The sequence below is a fragment of the Chaetura pelagica genome, unplaced genomic scaffold (genome assembly GCF_000747805.2).
Source record: "Chaetura pelagica isolate M959 unplaced genomic scaffold, ChaPel_1.0 scaffold28, whole genome shotgun sequence".
NCBI lineage: Eukaryota > Metazoa > Chordata > Aves > Apodiformes > Apodidae > Chaetura > Chaetura pelagica.
Genome location: NW_009954303.1, coordinates 1,637,215 through 1,658,186, shown reverse-complemented (window position 1 = coordinate 1,658,186; position 20,972 = coordinate 1,637,215). Strand labels below are relative to the sequence as shown.

The window sequence follows — 20,972 nt, the reverse complement described above, 5'->3', positions numbered from 1 at the left end:
TCTGAGAATGAAACCCCCTTCTCTGTTGACTGCTTTTTGTATCTATTTGGTATCCTGCCGTTATTTTTTATCCTAATTTATCTTTTTTTATTGTTTTGGTTTGGCTTTTTTTAGGATGAAACTGAATCCCATCCGTGTTATTAAAAAAATGCTGGGTATTCCCTCTCTCTTTAGTGTATGTTTTCTTAACAGGTGAACAGATGGCCCTAGAGACAAATATTCAAAGATCTTCTTTTTCTATAGAGAATATAGGTACAACTAGGAATGTAGTCATGCTTCAAATTCAAGTTCCATTTATAAATACTTAACAGAAGAGAATGTTTTATTTATAAATTATTTAACAAAAACATTTTAATAGATCATTACAGACCGCAGCAAAATATTATTGAGAGGGTACATACTGAGAAAGCACCAGTAACATTTATTTCTCATGTTTGTAGCATGTATTACTATTTATTAATTATCTCTGAACCATTTATACATGGAACTTCAGTATAACTGACCAGTTATGGAAGGTGGTGCTGTCACCCTTTGTGTGTGCTGAAAGGAAGAAGAGGTGTGTTACCAACACCTGTGGTCCTTTCTCTAGACTCTTTCTAAGACTTAACCTTACAAGCAGTTATTACCATGAGTAGACCTTCTGACTGAAGCATAAGCATTCCCAGCAAGAAGAGTTATAATTAGTATTATTTGCACAGTTAGGACTGTAAGACAGTGGAACACCAAAGTTATTCTGTTCATATTCCCTGTATCAAGGAGCAAGGAAGCACGTTTGTATCTTTTGGACACCCAAGGGTAATAGTAATGAAATGTTGTAACACACAATGCCATACTGCTCACCTATTCTATGTTAATTCAAGTCATTTTTGAGGCCACTTATACCCTGAAATACAGTTTAGAATTTTTTTGCTTTATTTGAGTGAGCAAGCAAAGAGGAGTATCAAATTCCACCTGATTTATGCTTGAAGCAAATAAAGATGTTGGCTAGAGGTTTTGGGAATTACCTTCAAAATGACACATAGAATCAAACCAATTTAAAATTTCTAAGGCATTTCACCCAGGGACACAAGTCTGATGCATTACTGCACGCTGCATGCATGCTGCAGGCTCCCCAGCTTGGAAGCATGGCTCCTGCTTGACCAGCTAAGAGACTGTGTTCAGGATCCTGGTAAAACTGTGCTATGAAAGCAAGTTATGCTGGGACTGCAACAAGTTACCACACTCCCCATTGTCAGAAAAATTTCTGTGAGATGGTTATTCCAAGAAGAAACAAATGCCAGATCCGAGCCAGATGTTTAATGCTGGTTGTGAGGCCTTTATACTCTACTAGTGGGGTAGCTGCAGTGCTTAAAGCACTTGAAAATTAATCTGGGGGAAAGGCTATACAGAGCTGCTCTGCACATGTGATGTATGTGTAGTACAGTTACCAGGTCAGATGTGCTTTTCCTTCTTGTACTTCTCTCTGCCTGTACCTCAGCAATGTGAGGCTTCAGCCTTTCACCTCTGACAGCTCTCAAGAAATTCTGCAGTTCTCTAAAACCAGATGGAAACTGGATTCCAGCTCCTCAATTTCACCAGTGAAAGACCACTTGTCTAACATGAATTTGGCCTCACATGGCTTCCCCTTTGACAGCAGCTGACTAAAATGAGTAAAAAGTTGAAACAAATGACCTTGTAACTTTGATACTTTGAAATATCAAAGAGATTGAATAAGGCATATAATCATCACATTTACAAACTGCAGCCCCCACATGCACATATTGTTTCAGTCCTTGATCTCTTTCATAGCTCAGATGTCTCCAGGTTATTGTCAATCTATGAGATGGGAGGAACAGCCTGCAATGGTCTCAGTGCCCACCTTCTGTTCAGAGTACCCTCTACATCTTCCCCCTTGTAAACCTTGGGTCTAGCTCCCTTACATATTTTTTTTTCCTAATTTCTCCTTCAAGACTTGGCAAAACAGCTAGGTCACTTTGGAAGGGACTGAAGAATGTCTTCTTGTGTCTCCAAATCTGGCAGTTGTGTTTGAGGGAATGCTCTTTATCTGAGTAACTGCATTAACTTTTCGGCTTGTATTTTCAACAACTTTTGGCTGGCTTCCATTGAATTAGTGCCCAAGCATGCAGCAAAGCAAAACACAGAGCAAAAAGAGTCACACACAATGTTTGTAGTTTCCTAGATTGTTGCATTTAGTATAAAGTTATTGGAATAATTACATACTTCAAACTTCCAATGACATTTAATTTAATGCCTTAAGAGGCTCTTAGATGGTTACTCACTAATAGGTATTTCCCATTAAATAAATTTAGTACATAGCCATAGAGATAAGATTATGTAATATTTTTTTCCTTTTTCCACACTTAAGATCAGCCATACTAATGTGTCTAATTAGTGTGTACTAATTAGTCTGCCATACTAATGTGCTGCCTGTAACAACTCACACTTCCATTTTCTGGTGAGGGGGATAAACATTTTAATTCTCTTTGTTCTTTCATTGCAGCATTTCAACATAATGCAACATTTTCATTACTTTCTTTTGGCCTTGTCCCAGTTCTGTCCGCCTAACTCTGAGATACAGGAGCAGTGTATAGTGCATGTGGGGTTTGTTGTTTTTTTTTAAAAAAACCCCCGAATTCTAGTATTTCCCAGCTCGGGAAATCTTGATGGGAGAGACAAATCTGTCATTTTTGCTTGTTAACATTTTTGTACTGAAGTACAGAACCTGCCATTGTACTGAGTTTTTATGGCCACCTTGGGAACTGTGTCCCATTTGTAATGTTGAATTGAAAAAGATGTATGGAGGATCTCCTCATTCTGGGTGTCATATCCCATACCAGCACTCTCTTGTAAACAAGAAAAGGTTTGAAAATGCACAGCTCTCTTCCATCCCAACATTTAAAATTATCCCAGGATTCTTTGAACTCTTCCCACTGCTCCTGTATATGATTTCCAGTGTGGACAAACTAGAACTTGCTCTAGGGCCTTCTCCTACATATTTTGCATGTACATCAGCAGCAGAAATAAAGCTAATTCAATAGCAATCATGTGGATACTGAATGCATTTCGAGAAGGATTTCACACTAACTCTCTCTTCTGTCCCCTACCTCAGGCTCCTAGGCTGGATGAAAATACAGTACACAACACCTCTTTTTCAAATATTGCTTCCAATAAGGAACTGGGAGTTGGGAGGTGGGGCCTGCTGTGCATGTGATCGTTTTTGTAAAAAAAAATAGGAGGCAATGGGTTAGGGAGGGGAGAACTGAGGACTGTTGGAAACAACTGATTGCAAAGAGGAAATAGCAGATTGGAAGTTAAAATCAAGTATCCTGGAATTCAGGTGAGTGTCAGAGAGGACTTTCCCACCATGATTAAGAGTTGGTGGGAACAGCTCCTGGTGGGAGTTTTGCTCCTAAGCAGATGTTTAACTGGATTTCTGGCCACCTAAATGCCTTACACATTTGTCCAAGATAATTTATAGGCTCCTCATTTAATTTCTGGTTTGGAAGAAGCTTTTCCTGATGACTTATAAAAGGAAGATTTTAACTAAATTAACTTCCCCTATACATGACACGTCTGTGTTGCAGTCAGTTGCACTTCAGTCATAGGAGACGCATATAAAGTAGCTTTTCAAAAGCAGAAAAGACAGTTCTCCCTTTAAAAATACTTTGCATAAACCTTTATGAGTGCCCCAGATCTTGATGGTAAAAGTTTAGGTTTAATCTAGTGCAAAAAAACGATGACACCAAGTTTCTAGGTTCATACTGCTAGACAATGATGGGCAGAATGCAGCAGGGTATGAGGAAAAATGTAAGTGGGGAGTTTCTGCATAGAATGCAATAGATTTTCATGGTGCAAATTGACATTGACAAAAGGATGCTGAAACTTGGGTCCTGGGTTTCACCTACTTACTTTAATGCACAAACTGCAAAGAGATATAAAGAAAACCAGTAGTTTCTGCAAAGGATACAAATAGAGAGAACAGGGCCTGCAGTTGTGTGCAGTTGTAGCTTACTCTTTCCTTGGAAATACCTCCTCTTTTGCAGTTCACATTTTTTAAAATAATTCTACTACTCACATTTATTTAGTAGTATTATGTCTGCAAAACCATTCTAGAAACTGATATTCTTGTTTTATTCTTCTATAACAGTAGAAGAGAGAAAAGAGAGACAGTTTATAGTCTAAATTTGGTTTATATTCTTTTTTGTGTAAGCTCACATTAATTGTCTGACCTGTACATGTATGTATCCACATAAACACATGCATTCTGTTTTCTAAGCCTCTACAGGATTTCATCTTTTCATGTTTGTTACTTGAAGGCAAGTAATTGCTTTCATGGCATTTGTTGTAAGTGAAGCATTGGTAGGTTTTCCTATATTGACATGTTGTATGGTGGTGGTTGAACAGCTACATTCTTAGTCAAGTCCTCTACAGTAGAAAGTTTCAGTCATCAAGTCGACTTTCTATTTAAAAACTGATACAAAGCAGCTGTGTTTGGGAGTTACTGAGTCACACTGATGGTTGGTATTTTTTTTGCTACTGGCAGCCCTCCTCCTGGAAACTTATGCTGCTGAAATGTTTGTGCATTTGGCCTCTCTGCCCCTTTGCACATTTAGCATATCACGTTTGTACATTTTACTGTCTACAGCTGACATTTTCATTCTTCGCTCTTTGCTGGAGAGTGTAAGAGCATTACAGTATAGCTGACCTTGTCAGCAAGTAGAAGGACAGTCTATTATCCCTTGACTGGCCTATTTTTGAGGGTGCCTGGGGTGTTACCTTGATATTAGTAAGGTCATCAACAACAGCAGAGCTCGTTATCCGTAGAGAAGACCTGGCTTCTTTAATGCAACAGCAGCAAGTCTTACTGGAGAGCAGATATGTGAAATCCAACAGTGAGAAGCTGGTAAGGGTTATGCCAATGTGAGCTTTGATTTCAGTGGGAAGTCATCATATAGGAAATGATTGTGTGCCTGGGTCAAAGAGATTTTGGTTATTTCTTAATAACTGGAAAAATCCTCTACCTTTGTGCCTTGTATACATGGTGCTTTTCCATGTTGCTTGTGACAGAGAACATCTCATTCTGTGTCCACCACCGCTGTGTAGAAGATAATTCTGAGCACTGATGTGAATGTCTTGACAGTCCTTTTTGAATTCAGCAGTTCAGCTTGCACAGGTCAGACGTAGTAGCTTCCATATCCTTGATGTTCAAAAAGAAGGTAGCAACTCCTGTAACAAAAAGAGATTATAGTGTCCTCACTGAGCAACAGCATTTCTTTGTTCTGATGATAGGACAGCTGGAAAATGAGACAGTAGTGAAAGGAAGGAGTCATGTTCCTTTACAGTGACAGCCACCCTCCTCCTCTTCTTCAGTTCATGCCTGTGCCTGTGGTGGCTGGTTTTCAGGGTTCTTACTTGGCCAGGTTTTCTGAGGGCTGTTTTCTTTATTGTGTCCATTCAGGTCTCGGTCAATCAGCGGAGCATCGTCTGGGCTCTCCACCAGTCCTCTCAGCAGTCCAAGGGTAAGTGGTGCTGCTTCAAGATCTGTTGGTCCAATTCACTCACACGTGCTGGATGCTTTTCAACATCTGTTGCTGTAGAGCAAGGCTCTTAGCTGGGATGTTTTGTTTTTTTCTTGGCAGCTTGTCAATTTTCATGGGTGCTGAGGGAAATGCTATTTACAAATGCAAACGGAGTATTTCTCATACATGTTCCCTGCACTGTAAGCAGGGAGCTCACTGTGCCCCTGCCCTTTTTCAGTCTCCTAAGCACATAGAAAAATGTAGCTAGGACTAAACACTGCCATATCTAGCTGAGGTCTGTTTATGGTGTGGCTTTAGACCAAATGTCAGGAACCATTTCACAGCTACCTTCAATCAGGTCACAGTAGAGCACCAAACCATGCCAGTTACAACCAGCTTGATTCAGTTAGAAGTCCGAGAAAATAAAATATATAAATGTGAGCTCTAGAAAATTTAAAAGGAAAGAAGTTGACTAATGAAGAAGAGAAAACAACACTTAACCTTGTATAAATAAGGTACATTCACATGCTCTTATTCAATATATAGTCAACTAAATGCCAATACTCAACTAATACTGCCACTCAGCTAGTATAAAACATACCTGATAGTACCTCTGTTGCAAAGTTATTACACTTCATAAGTGCAATGACAGAGGCCTCCCTCTCCTTAGTGACTTCTTTAGGGATAAGAGTGAGTATTCCTAATGTATGAAAAGATCAGCTTGGTCACTTCAAGACTTCAGTCCTTACAGAAGTCTAGACCTTATTAAGAAGTGTGTAGGGCTGTGGCAATCCATGTTACCTACTTATCTGACCCAGTCTTCGAAGAATTTCTACATACTTTTCCTTATTTCATGAGAAAATGCTATCTTCCATTAGAAATTTCTATATTCCATGTCTTGGGATATGGATGCACCAATGGATCTACTCTTAGGTATATGAAGATGACATCAGTATTCCAAATATTTAAAATTGTAATCCTGCAGTAACTCTGCGTGTAATTCTTATGCATAAAGACACACTGTCAGGTGTAAGTTTATAAGCTACTAAAGCTATAAGCTACTAAATCCCTGCTTGATTGAACTATTTTCTGAAACATATTTGGGGTTCCTATCAATTGTTACCCTGTTTTGCAACTGACATAAACGTGTTTGTGGTCTCCTCTGCATCTTTAAGGTGCTAGGAACCAATGAAGATCCATTCCCTTTTTTCTGCTCTGGGACTCCTGGATGTCAGTGAAACAAAACAGAGGTCTGAGAACTCTCATGCCACTGCAAAATGTACTGAAAAAGAGCATGGAAACAGTTTTGTGCCCAAAACATCCAGTGCAGAAACGTAAATCTTCATCTAATTAATTCATTTCTGCTCTGGGACTCCTGGATGTCAGTGAAACAAAACAGAGGTCTGAGAACTCTCATGCCACTGCAAAATGTACTGAAAAAGAGCATGGAAACAGTTTTGTGCCCAAAACATCCAGTGCAGAAACGTAAATCTTCATCTAATTAATTCATCTCTTGAGATCAGTTTCAGTGGGACCATAATATCAAAGAATAAGGATGACAAGATCTGTTGCATGGTTGCTGTATCTTAAAATTATTACTGAATAGGCCGTTAATTAAATAGTCTTCAAAGGAAGTTAGCAATCAGATGGCATTTTCAGCAGATCATAACAATGTTAGGATGGGTCACATTTGAGGCTTGAAAAACCATGTTGGAATAAAAATAATATTTCTTTTACCATTCTTACCTAAGCTTCTAATAGCACCTTAGATTATTGGAAGAAAACATACTTGAAAAATTAAATACTTATTTCATTCTATGTGCTGCTTAATTTCAGTTCTATGAGGAACTGAACTGGGCAGTAACTAAGAGTTCTTCAGTCTCACGAGATCTTGCTAATGGTGTTCCTCATTGCACAGCTGAAGTGCAGATCTAATCCTGTTCTTTATTTCAGTACAAAAAATGTCATAATTAATGGTGCCCCTTCAGATTCTTAATGGCTTAAGTGGGAGTTGAATTTAAGTTGAACTTAATTTCTTTCAAATTTGATTCTCAAGCCATCGTAAGACACAAACATTGCAAGGAAAAGTTTGTAATCAAGCATCTTTGGCTTATAACCATTGGTGCAATTTGCAGATGGTTAATATTCAGGTGCTGATAGTGACTTCCATAAATTAATCACTTCCCTAATCTTTTCCCCCTTTCCTTCTAATGGGCAATCAGAATTTACCAGCATGGCACACTTCAGTTTAACTTTACAATCCTTTTGATGTCGTGGTTTTCTTTTAATTTTGGTGGCCTAACCTAACCCTACATTCTTTAAATTAATTACAAAACTTTGATGCAAAAAAAATTTAGGAATTAAGTCTGAAATACATTTGTGCCTTTTTAAAAAATGGCAACATTGTGCTAATCCATCAAACACAGAAAGTAAACTCACTGGCAAGTGTGCTTACCTGGGACTGAGATTCAAGGCATGGTTACATGTAAATGGTATGTCTGGACAGTGTTTGATAACAGCTTTTAGGTGTCAAGGATGGATGATGATAATGATAATAATAATAATAATAGCAACAACAACAACAATAATAATAAAGAATAATAATGGTGATAAATAATGTATCATAGGTAATAATTTATAGACATCAGAATCTGAGTGCAGATCAAAGCTAAAGATCTTGAGTAGTAATTTCATTTTTTACAATTCTGCCAGTACTTGTAATCTAAAGTGTCAACAGCGATGCTTTGTAAGGACATAAGTTTTGTTTTAAATGTTTTTGGCTTGCTAGTATCCCTTTAAAAGGCTTCTGTCCTCCCAAGTCTGTGTATTGATGTTTTCTGTTGACGTATAAATAGTTTCCCAAAATGCCTCTCACATGTGTAAAAGTTTTTGTTTGGGAAAACAAAACACATTCATAATCCCTTCTGATAACTCAGTGATGGATTATGATCTTTGGTTGTCTTTTTCTTTTTAAACTGTGTCTTACAAAACAATGGCTCAACCCACCCCCTCCATGGAACTGGGACTTAATGGCAAATATTGCTGAGACTTTATGACAGAAATTCTGAATATTGAGCTGTTCTTTGATGCGATGATGTAGGTTGCAGGAGGAGCATAAAGTCTGATGGGAAGTGTTATCTCTTCCCAGATAAATACATTTGCCAGGCCTCTCTGAAGTTTTTTGCTGTAGATGTTTACAAATCAGACACCAACCTGAGTTGATACTTTTCTTCTGGTGGTGTGTGTTCTGATGCCTCCAAGTGAATGCTGAGTGGTTTAACCTGCGAGGCCAGGGGATGAGACCAGAGGCCCACATGGCATCACTCTCCCTTTTCCCCCTTTCTGCAATGGGTGGCTGCAGATGGGGTGTGCATTAGCCACAGTCAGGGCTAAAGAGGAAGGAACGAGGTTCTGACTGGTGTGTGCAGTAACTTGTGTGCATCACCTACCACTTCGTATGTATCACACACCTGTTTTAAGTTTCATTTCTCTGCTGGGTTTGCATATGGGCACTTGGAACTGAAAGAGGTGGTCCCATTCTTGGCACATCTCAATTTGTCTGTGGCTTGAGTGGTTCTTCTTCCCCTTCCTCACCTCCCTACAGCATTGTGCTTCTCACAGTGCAGGACAATCAGAACAATCCTAGAGAGATGGCATTTCTCTCTTCTTTTTTCTTGGTTACTTGCATTTTGGTTGTTTTTTGTTTGGTTTTGTTCGTTGGTTTGTTTTTTTGTTTTGTTTTGTTTTTACTTTTCCTTTGGTTTACTTTAGTTTGTGTTAGTTTCCTTTGCTGACACGTGGTTGGTTAATATGATGAAGCCTGTTATGACACTGTTGTTCTTGCTGCTGCCGCTGCTGCTGTTGTTGATTATGCTGTGTTCCCAGCTAACTGCATGTCTTTTTTTGTTTTTTGTTTGTTTGTTCTTTTTTTGTTTCTTTGCAAAATCCCTCCCCTCCACTACCCCTCCACCTCCATCTCTTGTGTCTCCTTGTGACATGGTGCATCTTTGTGACTTGGATGGATTTTATTCTGACTTTCCTTTCTCTGCTCGCCCGCTCTATGCGTATTTCACTGTTTTTGATGTGCATGGACACTTTGTGTCTGTCTCGTAGCCTATCAGAAAGTTCTTCATCCCCCCTCAGACCTCCGACCTCCCTTTCTCTCCCCGACCCCAAGTCTCCTTGGACCCTGATGCTTGTAGGAACGCCTCCAGGCCTGGACATGTACTCCAACCAAAGCCAGCACTTCAGCCCAACCCAAAGACGCAGACTTTGCCATCCAAGAGCAAATTGGCCGAAAAACCACTCCAGTCTACTAAATCCAACCCACTCCCTACCAGCAATACCAGCGCCTCCTCTTCCCAGAACACTCCTGTGCAGAATGCTCAGGGCCGTTTGCCTGCTGCCAGCTTTAACCCACAGCTGGCTGTTCCTAAAATGCAGACCAACCCTATGTCTCCTGTTAGATTGCTCCCTTCTAGTACTGACCCAAGCACCAAATCTATCCCCATCATACAGGTCACCCCTCACCCCTCTCCAAGGGGAAGTCCCCTCCCTACCCCCAAGGGGACACCTGTCCATACGCCAAAGGAGAGCCCAGCAGGCACACCCAACCCAACACCACCATCCAGCCCCAGCATTGGAGGAATGCCATGGCGGACAAGGCTCAACTCCATCAAGAATAGTTTCCTGGGGTCTCCTCGCTTCCATCGCCGGAAATTGCAAGGTGAGTACTCACCCAGTCATACAGTGTGGGCAGATATTTTGTGGGCAGATTATCTGATTTGGGCAGATATTCAGTGGCAAACTGATGCCTGTTTGTGAGTGCAGATTTCATGTAATGACTAGTGAATATTGGTACTGAAAGTGCAAGCAATAGTGTCAGACAGCCCTAACCCAACGAAGGTGTGAGTAGGTTCTGCTGTGCCACTGTACCTGCTTCAACAGCATATCCTGAGCCCTATTCACACTCTAGCCATATAGCTCTTACTATCCCTGTTGTGGCTCTAGAACATAAGAATAGTTTATCTTCAGCTTCTCCACTTACTTTGCCAGGGAACCTAGAGCTCTGCCATTGCCCTCTGGCTGTACTCCACTGCCTCTCCTTGGCCACAGGCTGAGCTTTTCTGCTGAAGAAAGGGAGCTAGTGGCAATAGGCTGAAATTGTCCTTCTGAATCACAGCTTGTTTCATCTAAGTTAATGCTGGTTTTACTTTCTTTAGTAACTGGTGTAAAAATCTCCTTAATACTATTGATGGTTTCTTATATGCTAGCCTCTTTCAATTTTCAGAGTCTGTAGAGTGTTGAGATGTGCAAAAATTTCTTCTTCAAACTCCAGGTGGCTTTTTGCATTTAAGCAAAGGGCCCCCAAAGTCACATGCATTAACCTCAGATGTCATCAGCAGCTATCCCAACACCCTGTGGTTTTACAGGGAACTAGGATGTGATTACATAGAATTACTGGGAGTATTACAGCCATAGAAGAGTTAGATTCTGAACTGTGATGGTCAGAGGCATTGTCTCTGAGATGGTCAGAGAGCTATGGAGAATTGCAGCAGTGACTGAGCTGCATACAGCTGGGCTTTGAAGCAATTGTAAGGCAATCAAATTGACGCAGTATTTGGCTCTGAACCAGAAAACCTTGAAGCCATTGCAAGATTACATGATTTAAGAAAGGGTAGGGTGAGCCTTGAAATGCACCACTTGATCAGATCCAGTGATCTAGTGACAATATTCAAATGTCAGAACTAGTCGGCAGTGGACAAATTCAAGGATGTGTAGTGCCAGAATTGCTTCACTGGTGTACAAGTAGAAAATGGAACAGGTACTGAATTATCAATTTCTTTTTTCCTTCCCTCTCTTTGGCTGTGTGTGCACGGGCAGTACCTACACCAGAGGAGATGTCTAATTTAACCCCAGAATCATCCCCAGAGTAAGTAATTTTCTGGTACACTACTTTTTTTCCACCACATAACAATGTAATTTCCCTGCCTGAATGTCACAGGGTGACATATTCATGTTCTGGATCAGTGTGTGATTGTAACCTGTGAGTGTGATAGAGATGTGAAGTGGTTCTTCTACTAAGCATCCTGGATAAAATCTATACTTCAGTAATGGCAGTGGGCTCAGCAGGTGATGAAACAGTCTCCCAGTAACCACCTCATTTTAGAAACATAGAATCATAGAATAGTTTGGGTTAGAACACCCCTTAAAAGGTCATCTAGTCCAACCCCCCTGGATTGAGCAGGGACATTTTCAACTAGATCATGTTGCTCAGAGCCCTGTCCAACCTGGCCTTGAATGTTGCCAGGGACAGGGAATCTACCACTTCTTTGGGCAACCTCTTCCAATGTTTCACCACGCTCATTGTAAAAAATTTCCTCTTTAAAACTAGTCTAAATCTACCCCCTTTTATATTAAAACCATTACCCCTTGTCCTATCAGAAGAGACCCTGCTAAGATGTCTGTCCCCATCTTTCTTATAGGCCCCCTTAAAGTACTGGAAGGCTGCTGTGAGGTCTCCCCAAAGCCTTCTCTTCCCCATGCTGAACAACCCCAACTCTCTCACACTGTCTTCATAGGAAATGTGCTCCAGCCCTTTGGTCATTCCTGTGGCCCTCCTCTGGACTTGCTTCAACATGTTCATGTCTTTCCTGTGTTGAAGACTCCAGAACTGGGCACAGTACTACAGGTGGAGTCTCACGAGAACAGAGTAGTGGGGCAGAATCGCCTCCCTCAGCCTGCTGGTCACACTTCTTTTGATGCAGCCCAGGATGTGGTTGACCTTCTGGTCTATAAATACACATTGCCAGCTCATGTCCAGCTTTTCATTTACCAGAAGCCACAAGCCCTTTTCCACAGGACTGCTCTTGATCCATTCATCCCCAGCCTGGACTGATACAGCAGGTTTCCTCAGCCCAGTACAGGACCTTGCATTTGGCCTTGTTGACCCTCATGGGCTTCACATGGGCCCACTTCTTGATTTTCTCATGGCTTGCTGAATTTACTGGATTTGTAACATGTTTTTTTTCTCTTCTTTCATTTAATTGTCAAGCAGATCATCAATATTGGGGAGTGGATATGATAATCAATGGCTTATACGATCCCTAACTATGCACTAAAAAGTCTTCCTCTTAATATAGGAGAGTTTCATCCTCAGTATAACATGCTCTGCTAAGATAACTCAGAGGAATCTTTGGCTGCAATATTAAATGCAGTGTTAATTCTGGGTAGCAGCACTGGGACATGCAGAATCTGTTTCATATTCACCAGACTCATTCCTAAAAGTCAGGGTACATTTCAACCATCTCTTTGCACAAATATGAGTCACTGCATGGCAGGTTTGGAAGTCCCTGCCAGAGAGTGCTGCTCCAAACACTTCCTAATATATGCAACAAATGCCAAGTTATTTCTTTTTATTTTCACAGCTTGTGTTTGTGCATCCAGTGCCCATAGACTTGCCCTGCCAACCAAAGCAATTTGGTCTTTTGTCAAGAAACTAGTGTGAAATATTCATGAGTTGTAGATGGAAATTTTGGGCCCAAACTTCTGTAATTGGTGATAATGGTACTGCCTTCACAACTTTCCCCAGGCCTGTCATTGATCTGGTGTAAGATGGGCATTCTCTATCTAATGCTGCAGAATGGAGAGGGATAAAGGCTTCAGGAGAGGGAAAAGCAGGGAATAACAAACATTAGTAAAATAAGTCCAGGAAGAAAAGTGGAATAAATTGTGTTTTCAACAATTTGGAGCATTTACTAATAGAGAGGCATGGGAGTATTTCATACAATGCACACATCCTTATCAAATAAATACATTATACTCTAAATTAATTTTTTTTTAAGCCATTAAAGCAGAAGAGCTCCAGAAATAAATTTATCCCCTTCCCTCTCCTTCATGTATGTATGTTAGTGGAATTTCTTCTATTAATTTATCACCTTCTCTGCTTCCCACTCACTCTTTCAAACCTAGTATAGAAAAGCAGTGTCCGTCATTTGAGGCAGTTTGCATGCAAGTCAAAGCCTTAAGGGCATTTTTTTCTCCTTCTCTATAATTGCCAAATTAATGAATTCAGTTGGGTTGCACCCTGCAGTAAACATAATAAAAGCCATTAAAAAAAAATTTACTGGATTACATTTTAACCATAGATTTCTTGTTGCTCAGTGCCCACTTCCCCATCTTTTCCTAGTATTTTCTTCCTTTCTTTCAGAAATAATATATTCTTATGAAAAGCTGTGTTGACCTCGTGGGTTGAGCAATAAAAATATATGTCCTTGCTCTGGTACAGCATTCTTTAAGACTGTGATTCATTTAACAAACCTGATGATTAGGTAATGCATTTTGACATGTCTCATATGAAAAAGTCCTAGAAAATGTGTTAGGGGTGACATATAGAGACATACCTCCAGCTGCTTTAAATCTCCAAAGCTCCATTTGCTTTAGTAGAAATGCCAAGCAGGTAAACCTCTGGAGATTACAGCTCCATGCACTTAGGGACAGATAGGGTAGACAATGACACCTCTTTAGAAGACGATGCAGTCAGACACTCCAAAAGTAGGAGCAGGATCAACATTATAGCAGAGAGAAATTCAGTGTGAATCAATAAAGCTCCAGCCTCCATTTTCATGCTAATCTATTTGCTTTTTCATCAACTGACACCTGATTAGATTCCCTAGAGTAATTTACATACCCAGCCTCCTACACATATCTCCAGTGTCCCTGCCCCTTAGGAGTTTTCCATGACAAGGGAAGATTGTTAATTTGAAGTCCATTTTTTTGCTGCTTACAGTATGATCTTGTGAGATCTAGACCATCTTGTTCAGGGTGCTGAGAATCCTGGATTTATACCCATTTTTAACCCAAGTTAGTAGCACTTAACACCCTCTAGGAGGAGGGAAGCCTTTATTGTCTCATTTTACACCAAAGCTTCCCCCTCTTCTTCAGTAAGCCTGTTCCCCAGGTGTATAAGCACAGCTAGTTCTGCTAATCTTGAAGAGAAAAGCCAGTGACTGTGTGCTATGTCTTAATCCTATTCATTCCAGAAACAGGAGAGGCCACTGACATCTCTTCCATCTTGTGCAACACAAGCAAAATTATTTAGTGAATTCCAGTGATTTACAAGCTGGAACATAGCCCAAGCAGGCTGTCAGTGAATCTTCCATTTTCATATGATGGACCTGCAATTAAGTATGCACATGTCTTCCAGACCCAGCTTCCATGTGTGGAAGCTTGGGCCCCTGGAGTCCATAAAGCCAACCCCAGTTCTGATTTTAATACATACAAGTCTAAAGCAACGACCCATTTTAGATAGATAACCAGGTGCAAATTTACTAATGAGCACAGACCCTTTACATGCAGGAAGCTATTGCCCCAGCTCTCCAGGGACTTGCGGAGTTGTTATGGTGTGTGCAAGACACATGAGCTAATTAGCATGTAATTTCCTTTCACACTCTAACCCTGGCTCCTTAACAACCCATTTAAATGAGAGGCCCTTTCGCTTTAAGGCTCCCTATGCTAATCTCTGGCTCACTGGCTTACTTACAGCTGCCTATGAATATTTTAGGGAGTTTCAGTTTTCCAGCCCACTTAATTGAGTGGGGGGCACTAGTTTACCAAATTGTGAGTGAATCTTTCTGTATTTTTGTTTTTTGTTTCCTGCAGTAAGTAGAAGCAAATGATTACTTGTACAGCCAAGCTGTCCTACAGTTGTGCTCTTTTCTACTTTGTGCATGAAGTGGGCAGTGAGATGACAGTTCTGTAATTCATGGAACACTCTGGAATGGGGAATGAGTGCAGATTGCTCTATGCTGCTGAGGTCAAGCTTTAGTCTTCATCCCAAAGGTCTAGTCTTCAAATTAGTTTCCTAGTTTGCTCCACTCTGTCCTCATCTCTGCCCTTCCTCATTGCACCTCAGTCCGAGTCTGGAAAGTGAAATGGAAAATGGATCTACTAATAATTCTCCAGCTGTGGAGAATTCCAGCTGGCTTTGCTGGAAAACTGATATATACTGATCCTCTTTGCAGATGGGTTTCCTTGTCTGGAGAGGTTGTCTTCTTCCATTGAGTGGTGAATGTCCACCAAAACAAATGAAAGCCTCTTGGTTGCCACAGTGCAAAGTGGACTTATCAGGGCATTATGAAGTATCCTGTGGAGATAAAAACCTGCAGTCATGTGGTGGCAGGTCTTTTTATCTCTGACATTTTCATGCTAAATTCTTCCTTATGTGAATATGGTTAATTTCAGTGGAATTTCCTTGGGGTTTAGGTTGGTCCAGCAATTATTTGGCTGTATCTCACAGCCGACAGCATCTTCTCTCCCCTTAAAACCACTCCTGTCAGAGGTGCTACCTTCAGGTTCTGGGTTGTGTCTCCCAATAACATTCATGTCCCTGCATTTTTCCCTTAGCCTGTTTAAATTAAAAGGGAATGTCAACAAGATGCATTGAGATGGTGAAACAATAAGCAAAACTGAACATTTGCTGAGATGACCAGTGTGAGAAAATAGCAGTTTCATTTTGTGATGAAATCACCATCTGATGCTGAAAGGAACTACAAAGTTGTGCTGTCAGTGAAAAGCCTGAATGTGTTTTGCATGGTGTTGATACCTTCTCTATTAGTGCTGAAAATTCATGCCTTTGTATGATGGCTAGAGTGCACTCCTTACATAATCATGCTGAATGGGACTAATGAATGGGACAGTCTTTGTCCCAGGCTTCTGTGCAGGAGTGGATTTTACTCACTGACAGGTTGGAGGTCCAGTGAAACCTACAGCTTGCTTTAAAAAGCAAGATCCTGTGATTGTACTGTCAGCCCAACAGGAGACCTTCACAAAAGGAATTTTCCAAGTGCTAGAACACCAAAGAGGTTGAAATTGGTTGCAAAGGAACTTAAATCTCCATGTTACCAGCATCCACATAGTGTCACGAGACATTGAGAGATCTCTGGAAGCAAACCAGGAATATGTCCTCTGGCTTATATGCACTGTATCTATGCAGTATTTAGTGGTATATTGGCTCAGTCGAAGGAGTTACCATTGCTCCTGATGCTAATCAGTTGGCCACACATGTTGCCAGACTAACACTGAGTGGTCCATCATTTTAACAGTTTTCACTAAGGGAAATGTTGTTCTGGATGTTCACTGCCACTGAGTGTTAGCAAAACTTCCTTCTCTATTTTTTACTGTTTTGTTTTTTTTTTTTATCTGGGAGGGTGTAGAAAATACTGATCAAAATTCTAAATATTATTTGTTTTCATCACGTCAGGCTTGCAAAAAAATCCTGGTTTGGTAACTTCATCAACCTGGAGAAAGAAGAACAGATTTTTGTGGTCATTAAGGACAAACCACTAAGCTCCATTAAAGCTGATATTGTCCATGCTTTCCTCTCGGTAAGTCACCCCAGCTGCCTCTTGGGGGCATTGCACACTGGTCAGTTCCAGAATTCTTTGTGCCATGTGTTACTGGGCAGGGTCTCTATTCCTTCAAATGCATCCTCTGTGGATTTAATTTACATAGCCTGTCAATTCAGACCTCCACTGGACTCTACCTGAACTTGTAACTGTAAGGTGGGAAAATATTTCAGGCTCCTTAGCAGGATCTCCAGGTTGCCAGTGGAATGTCACTGCAGTTAGGGTGCACTGCTGGTTGGTATCAAGACAGCAATTTGCTGCTTAATCGCTGTCTGGACATCAGACTGAGTCTCCCTCTGCTGGGCATGCCCTCCATCACTTTAGTCAGACAAAAATCTTGTCTGGCTTCTGCATTTGTTACTTTAAATCTCCTCTTCAATGCCATGTGGCAGAAAATAAGGTAATTTCCCCTGGTGACTGGAGTAGCAGTTGTTACAGATGTGGTTTATTTACAGTCTGGGAAAACGGAGGGAAATTGTCATTTTTTTCTACAGAAAGTCCTTTTTTTCACTGTCTAGAAGTACCAATGAAGAAAAAGTTGGCACAGTAAATTTGAGAGATTTCTCAATGCAAGGTAGTTCAAAACATAACTAGACTTTTTTTCAATAGAATGAAAAGAAGGAGACAATTTCTTATATTGTTTGTTGAATTAATAGTGTTTTCCACAAAATGTTGCACTCCTTTTTGGTCTCTTATGATGCTGCAATCAATTTCTTCCCCCCCCCAAAAAGCCATAATCCTGTTAAGTGCACAGGTGTACAAGGAACAAGTGCAGCACAGTAGCATTAGCCACTGGCATCCCTCTCAGATTGGTTTGAAGCAGCCATGTTACTGTATTAGTTTCATGCATTTAGCCGTGCTTGTGGGGGTTGGATTGTGGCCTAGTGTTCCCTAGTGTCTATATTGATGATCTTTTGCATACCCCACATGTATAGGTTGAGGTGTGATGTAAGTAGTGATTTGTGTGCAAACTCTATGAATCTCTTGTAGCCAACTTCAAACCAAAATGCAGTGTCACAACCTGCTAAGTAAGTTCTGAAGTTCAGCTTCTCAGAACTCATTTTGTTTTCCCTCCTAAATTAGAGGCAAGATTTCCAAGTGATTTGGTTGTGGAGGGATTTTTTGGTTGGTTGGGGTTTTTTTATCTGTTACTTTATGAAGTGATAAATAGAACGTCAGTATGTTAAATTTTGGCAGGAACTGTGAACAGTAAATGCTGGAAAAGTAGGCAGTTATTAAATTGTACTACAGGTCTGAAAACACAGGTATTGGATGATACCAGGAAGATTCTCAGAGTTCTGTTATGTATTGATAGGAGTTGTGGTTTGAATAAAGTCTTTGCAGGCATGCTTTCTCTGTGAATATCCCAGGCACTAGGTGTCTGCTTCGTGTCCTGATGTCTGTCTGATGTCATAGAATCACCAAACAATTGAGGTTGGAGAGGACTTAAGGAGGTCTCCTGCTCAAAACAGGATTAGGTCAGGCTACTCAGGTGGTCCTTTATTTCCACTCATCTCCCACTGACTTTTCTGCCTCCTCCCTTACTATCAGTTTTCACTCAGCAAAAGACATTACTCAGAAGTGGTAGATGAGTAGCAAAAGAAAGACTGAGTGTATAAAGTGGTGCAATATGTCTAAATGTATAAGCATACTGGGAATTCCACCAATATTCAACCTTTAAATTTAGTTCTGTGCTGTAAGGAGCAATGCAGTCTTCTGTGGTGCCAAGTGACCTACACTCTTACTGATTTCACAAGAACAATCTGTGCATTATAAAATCTGGTCTAGAAGCAAATCTAGCAAATCTTACCCACTCTGGAAATGTGTATTGTTCTAAATTGAATTTGGCAATTTTGTTCCCTTTGTGCTCTGGTTCTACTATCTCCTTCTACCAACCTGTTTCAGATTCCAAGCCTCAGTCACAGTGTCATCTCACAGACAAGTTTCCGTGCAGAGTATAAATCCACAGGAGGTCCTGCTGTCTTCCAGAAGCCAGTGAAGTTCCAGGTGGACATAACGTACACAGAAGGGGGAGAGGCACAGAAAGAGAACGGGATCTATTCTGTCACTTTCACACTCTTATCAGGTAACCATGGCAAAGCTGTACAATGGGTGCGAGCTGTCTTTGTCCTTGCTGATACATAGGCCTGCAAAGAGAGCTCTGCCAGGAGAACTAATGTAACTGTCTTGACATCAGAGGAAAATTCAGATAGGGTCAAGGAAGACATCAGGAACAGAAATGGTATTGGTAGTGATGGAAATGCTGGGAGGAAAAGAGATTCCTAGAAAGACAAAGTTGCCACCATCATAATTAGTGCTAAAATGGCTGCTCTGTGTGTCAGATTTCAACAGTTCCCTGTACTGTTTCCTCATTTCACCCAAAGGTCTCAGTTTCTCAGCTGAGCACTGTGAGGCCACTGATTTCTTCCTTCTGACAGAAACCTGCAGTTACCCTTTTCTTCAGTGTGGCCACATGCCCCTGGCAGAGATTATAGCAAACAAGCAAACAAAAAACCCAGCTGTTTTTCTGCCTTCACAACAGGAGCCCAGAAGCCATCCTTCCTCCTGTTAAGTCCAGCTTACCACAGTCCCTATGAATGTGAGGACTGCATGATAGTTCCTCAAAGCTGTGCCTTCAGCTGAAGGACAGATACACTGTCAGTATCCTCTTGGGGACAAGATTCAAAGGAAGATGCTTCAGAACCCCACCCTCCTGGGTTTTATGAGGATTTGGCTCCCATTCCTCTCACAGCCATTTTGTGCCTCTTCTCTCCTCACAGGTCCAAGCCGTCGTTTTAAGAGGGTAGTAGAAACCATTCAGGCACAATTGTTAAGCACACATGACCAGCCTTCAGTGCAGCAGTTATCAGGTAAGTATTTTCTACTGTTGAGCACCTTGCTTTAGCAGGGACAGGAAGGTGAACTGCCTCAGTACCAGGAAGCTGAGGGAGGCCATCCTTCTGATTATAGCAAAAAACAAGCTCCATTCAGACAGAGCAGTAATTCCCTGCACCCACCCTACCCCTCCCTCTCTCATTCCCACTCCAATACATTCGCCAGTTGAACAGCTTCTGCCCTTCTCCTACCCAAAGAGCCATTTGCTCACTTCCCCATCAAAAGCTGCATCATTAATAGATCTTCCAGATTTCTCTGGCTCCAGAATCTCCCAGAATAGACAAAAGGTATAGAAGACACCTGATTTTCAAACATTTCAGGCATGCTTTGGAAATACCAAACTTCAAAGGGTCCCAGAACAAAGTTGAGAGCTACTTTTAACTTAGCCATTAAGAACAGCATTTTCAGATGGTCAGAAGGTGGCTAAGAGTTTCCAATAGTGTGGTCAAATTCTTGGCCTAATACTACAGTAGCACAAATCATGTACTAAGGTTCTGCAGAAGCTATATTTTATCTATTTTTAAAGAAAATTTCAATTCCTTATGGTAGCAAAGAACGCCTTACATGTGTGACCCTGTGCAATTACATCAGTCTGATCTGCAGGCACCCTGAATAGCTTCATCCCATCATTATGTAGGAGATGTTCACGCTGAACACTAGTGATGACACAAACAAAAAAGAAATCATCTTAGCTATTGGGAGTGCTTCAGGGAAAGACAAATAGGGTGAAGCAGAAAGAATGTACAGATACAGGGGAGAAACAGGAGCAAGGCAGAGAGCAGAGGCTGCAGGAAGAAGACAAAGAGGTAGGAGGATTGGGAAGAATCTGTTCTTCTTTCTCCAGTCACTACGTAACAGAGAAATATGCTCAGTTCAGGAAATACTATTTTCCAGTTTGCTTTTGCCCTCTGTTGGTGCCTGCCCTTCTGCATTCTGGACTTAAAGGATGCCCAGCACATGGGTTATTCTGCTAGGAAACAGGAAAAATGAGGTTTCAGGTTTTTTGCAGTCTGGACTTTTGAAATGAAATAAAACTCAAGGAAGCAACTAGAATTTTCTGCCAGCCCTTCCCCTCTTGGTGAATGCTGGGGCTAAGCAGGAGTGAGTGGTATTAGATAGAAAGGCATCCTTTGAGTCTAGAACATACTACCCC

At 41.0% G+C, this 20,972-nt stretch overlaps 1 protein-coding gene across 3 annotated transcripts in view; it reads left to right on the top strand.

The window, feature by feature from the left end:
* BRSK2 (BR serine/threonine kinase 2) overlaps nucleotides 1-20,972 on the top strand; it is a 320,793-nt gene that overhangs the window by 279,487 nt on the left and 20,334 nt on the right. For all 3 annotated transcript variants that reach the window (XM_010003894.1, XM_010003893.1, XM_010003892.1), the window contains exons 13-18: nucleotides 5,459-5,519; nucleotides 10,038-10,245; nucleotides 11,403-11,451; nucleotides 16,780-16,903; nucleotides 18,830-19,010; nucleotides 19,705-19,794. In XM_010003894.1, coding sequence (XP_010002196.1) covers nucleotides 5,459-5,519; nucleotides 10,038-10,245; nucleotides 11,403-11,451; nucleotides 16,780-16,903; nucleotides 18,830-19,010; nucleotides 19,705-19,794 — 713 coding nt within the window. The remainder of the gene's footprint in view (nucleotides 1-5,458; nucleotides 5,520-10,037; nucleotides 10,246-11,402; nucleotides 11,452-16,779; nucleotides 16,904-18,829; nucleotides 19,011-19,704; nucleotides 19,795-20,972) is intronic.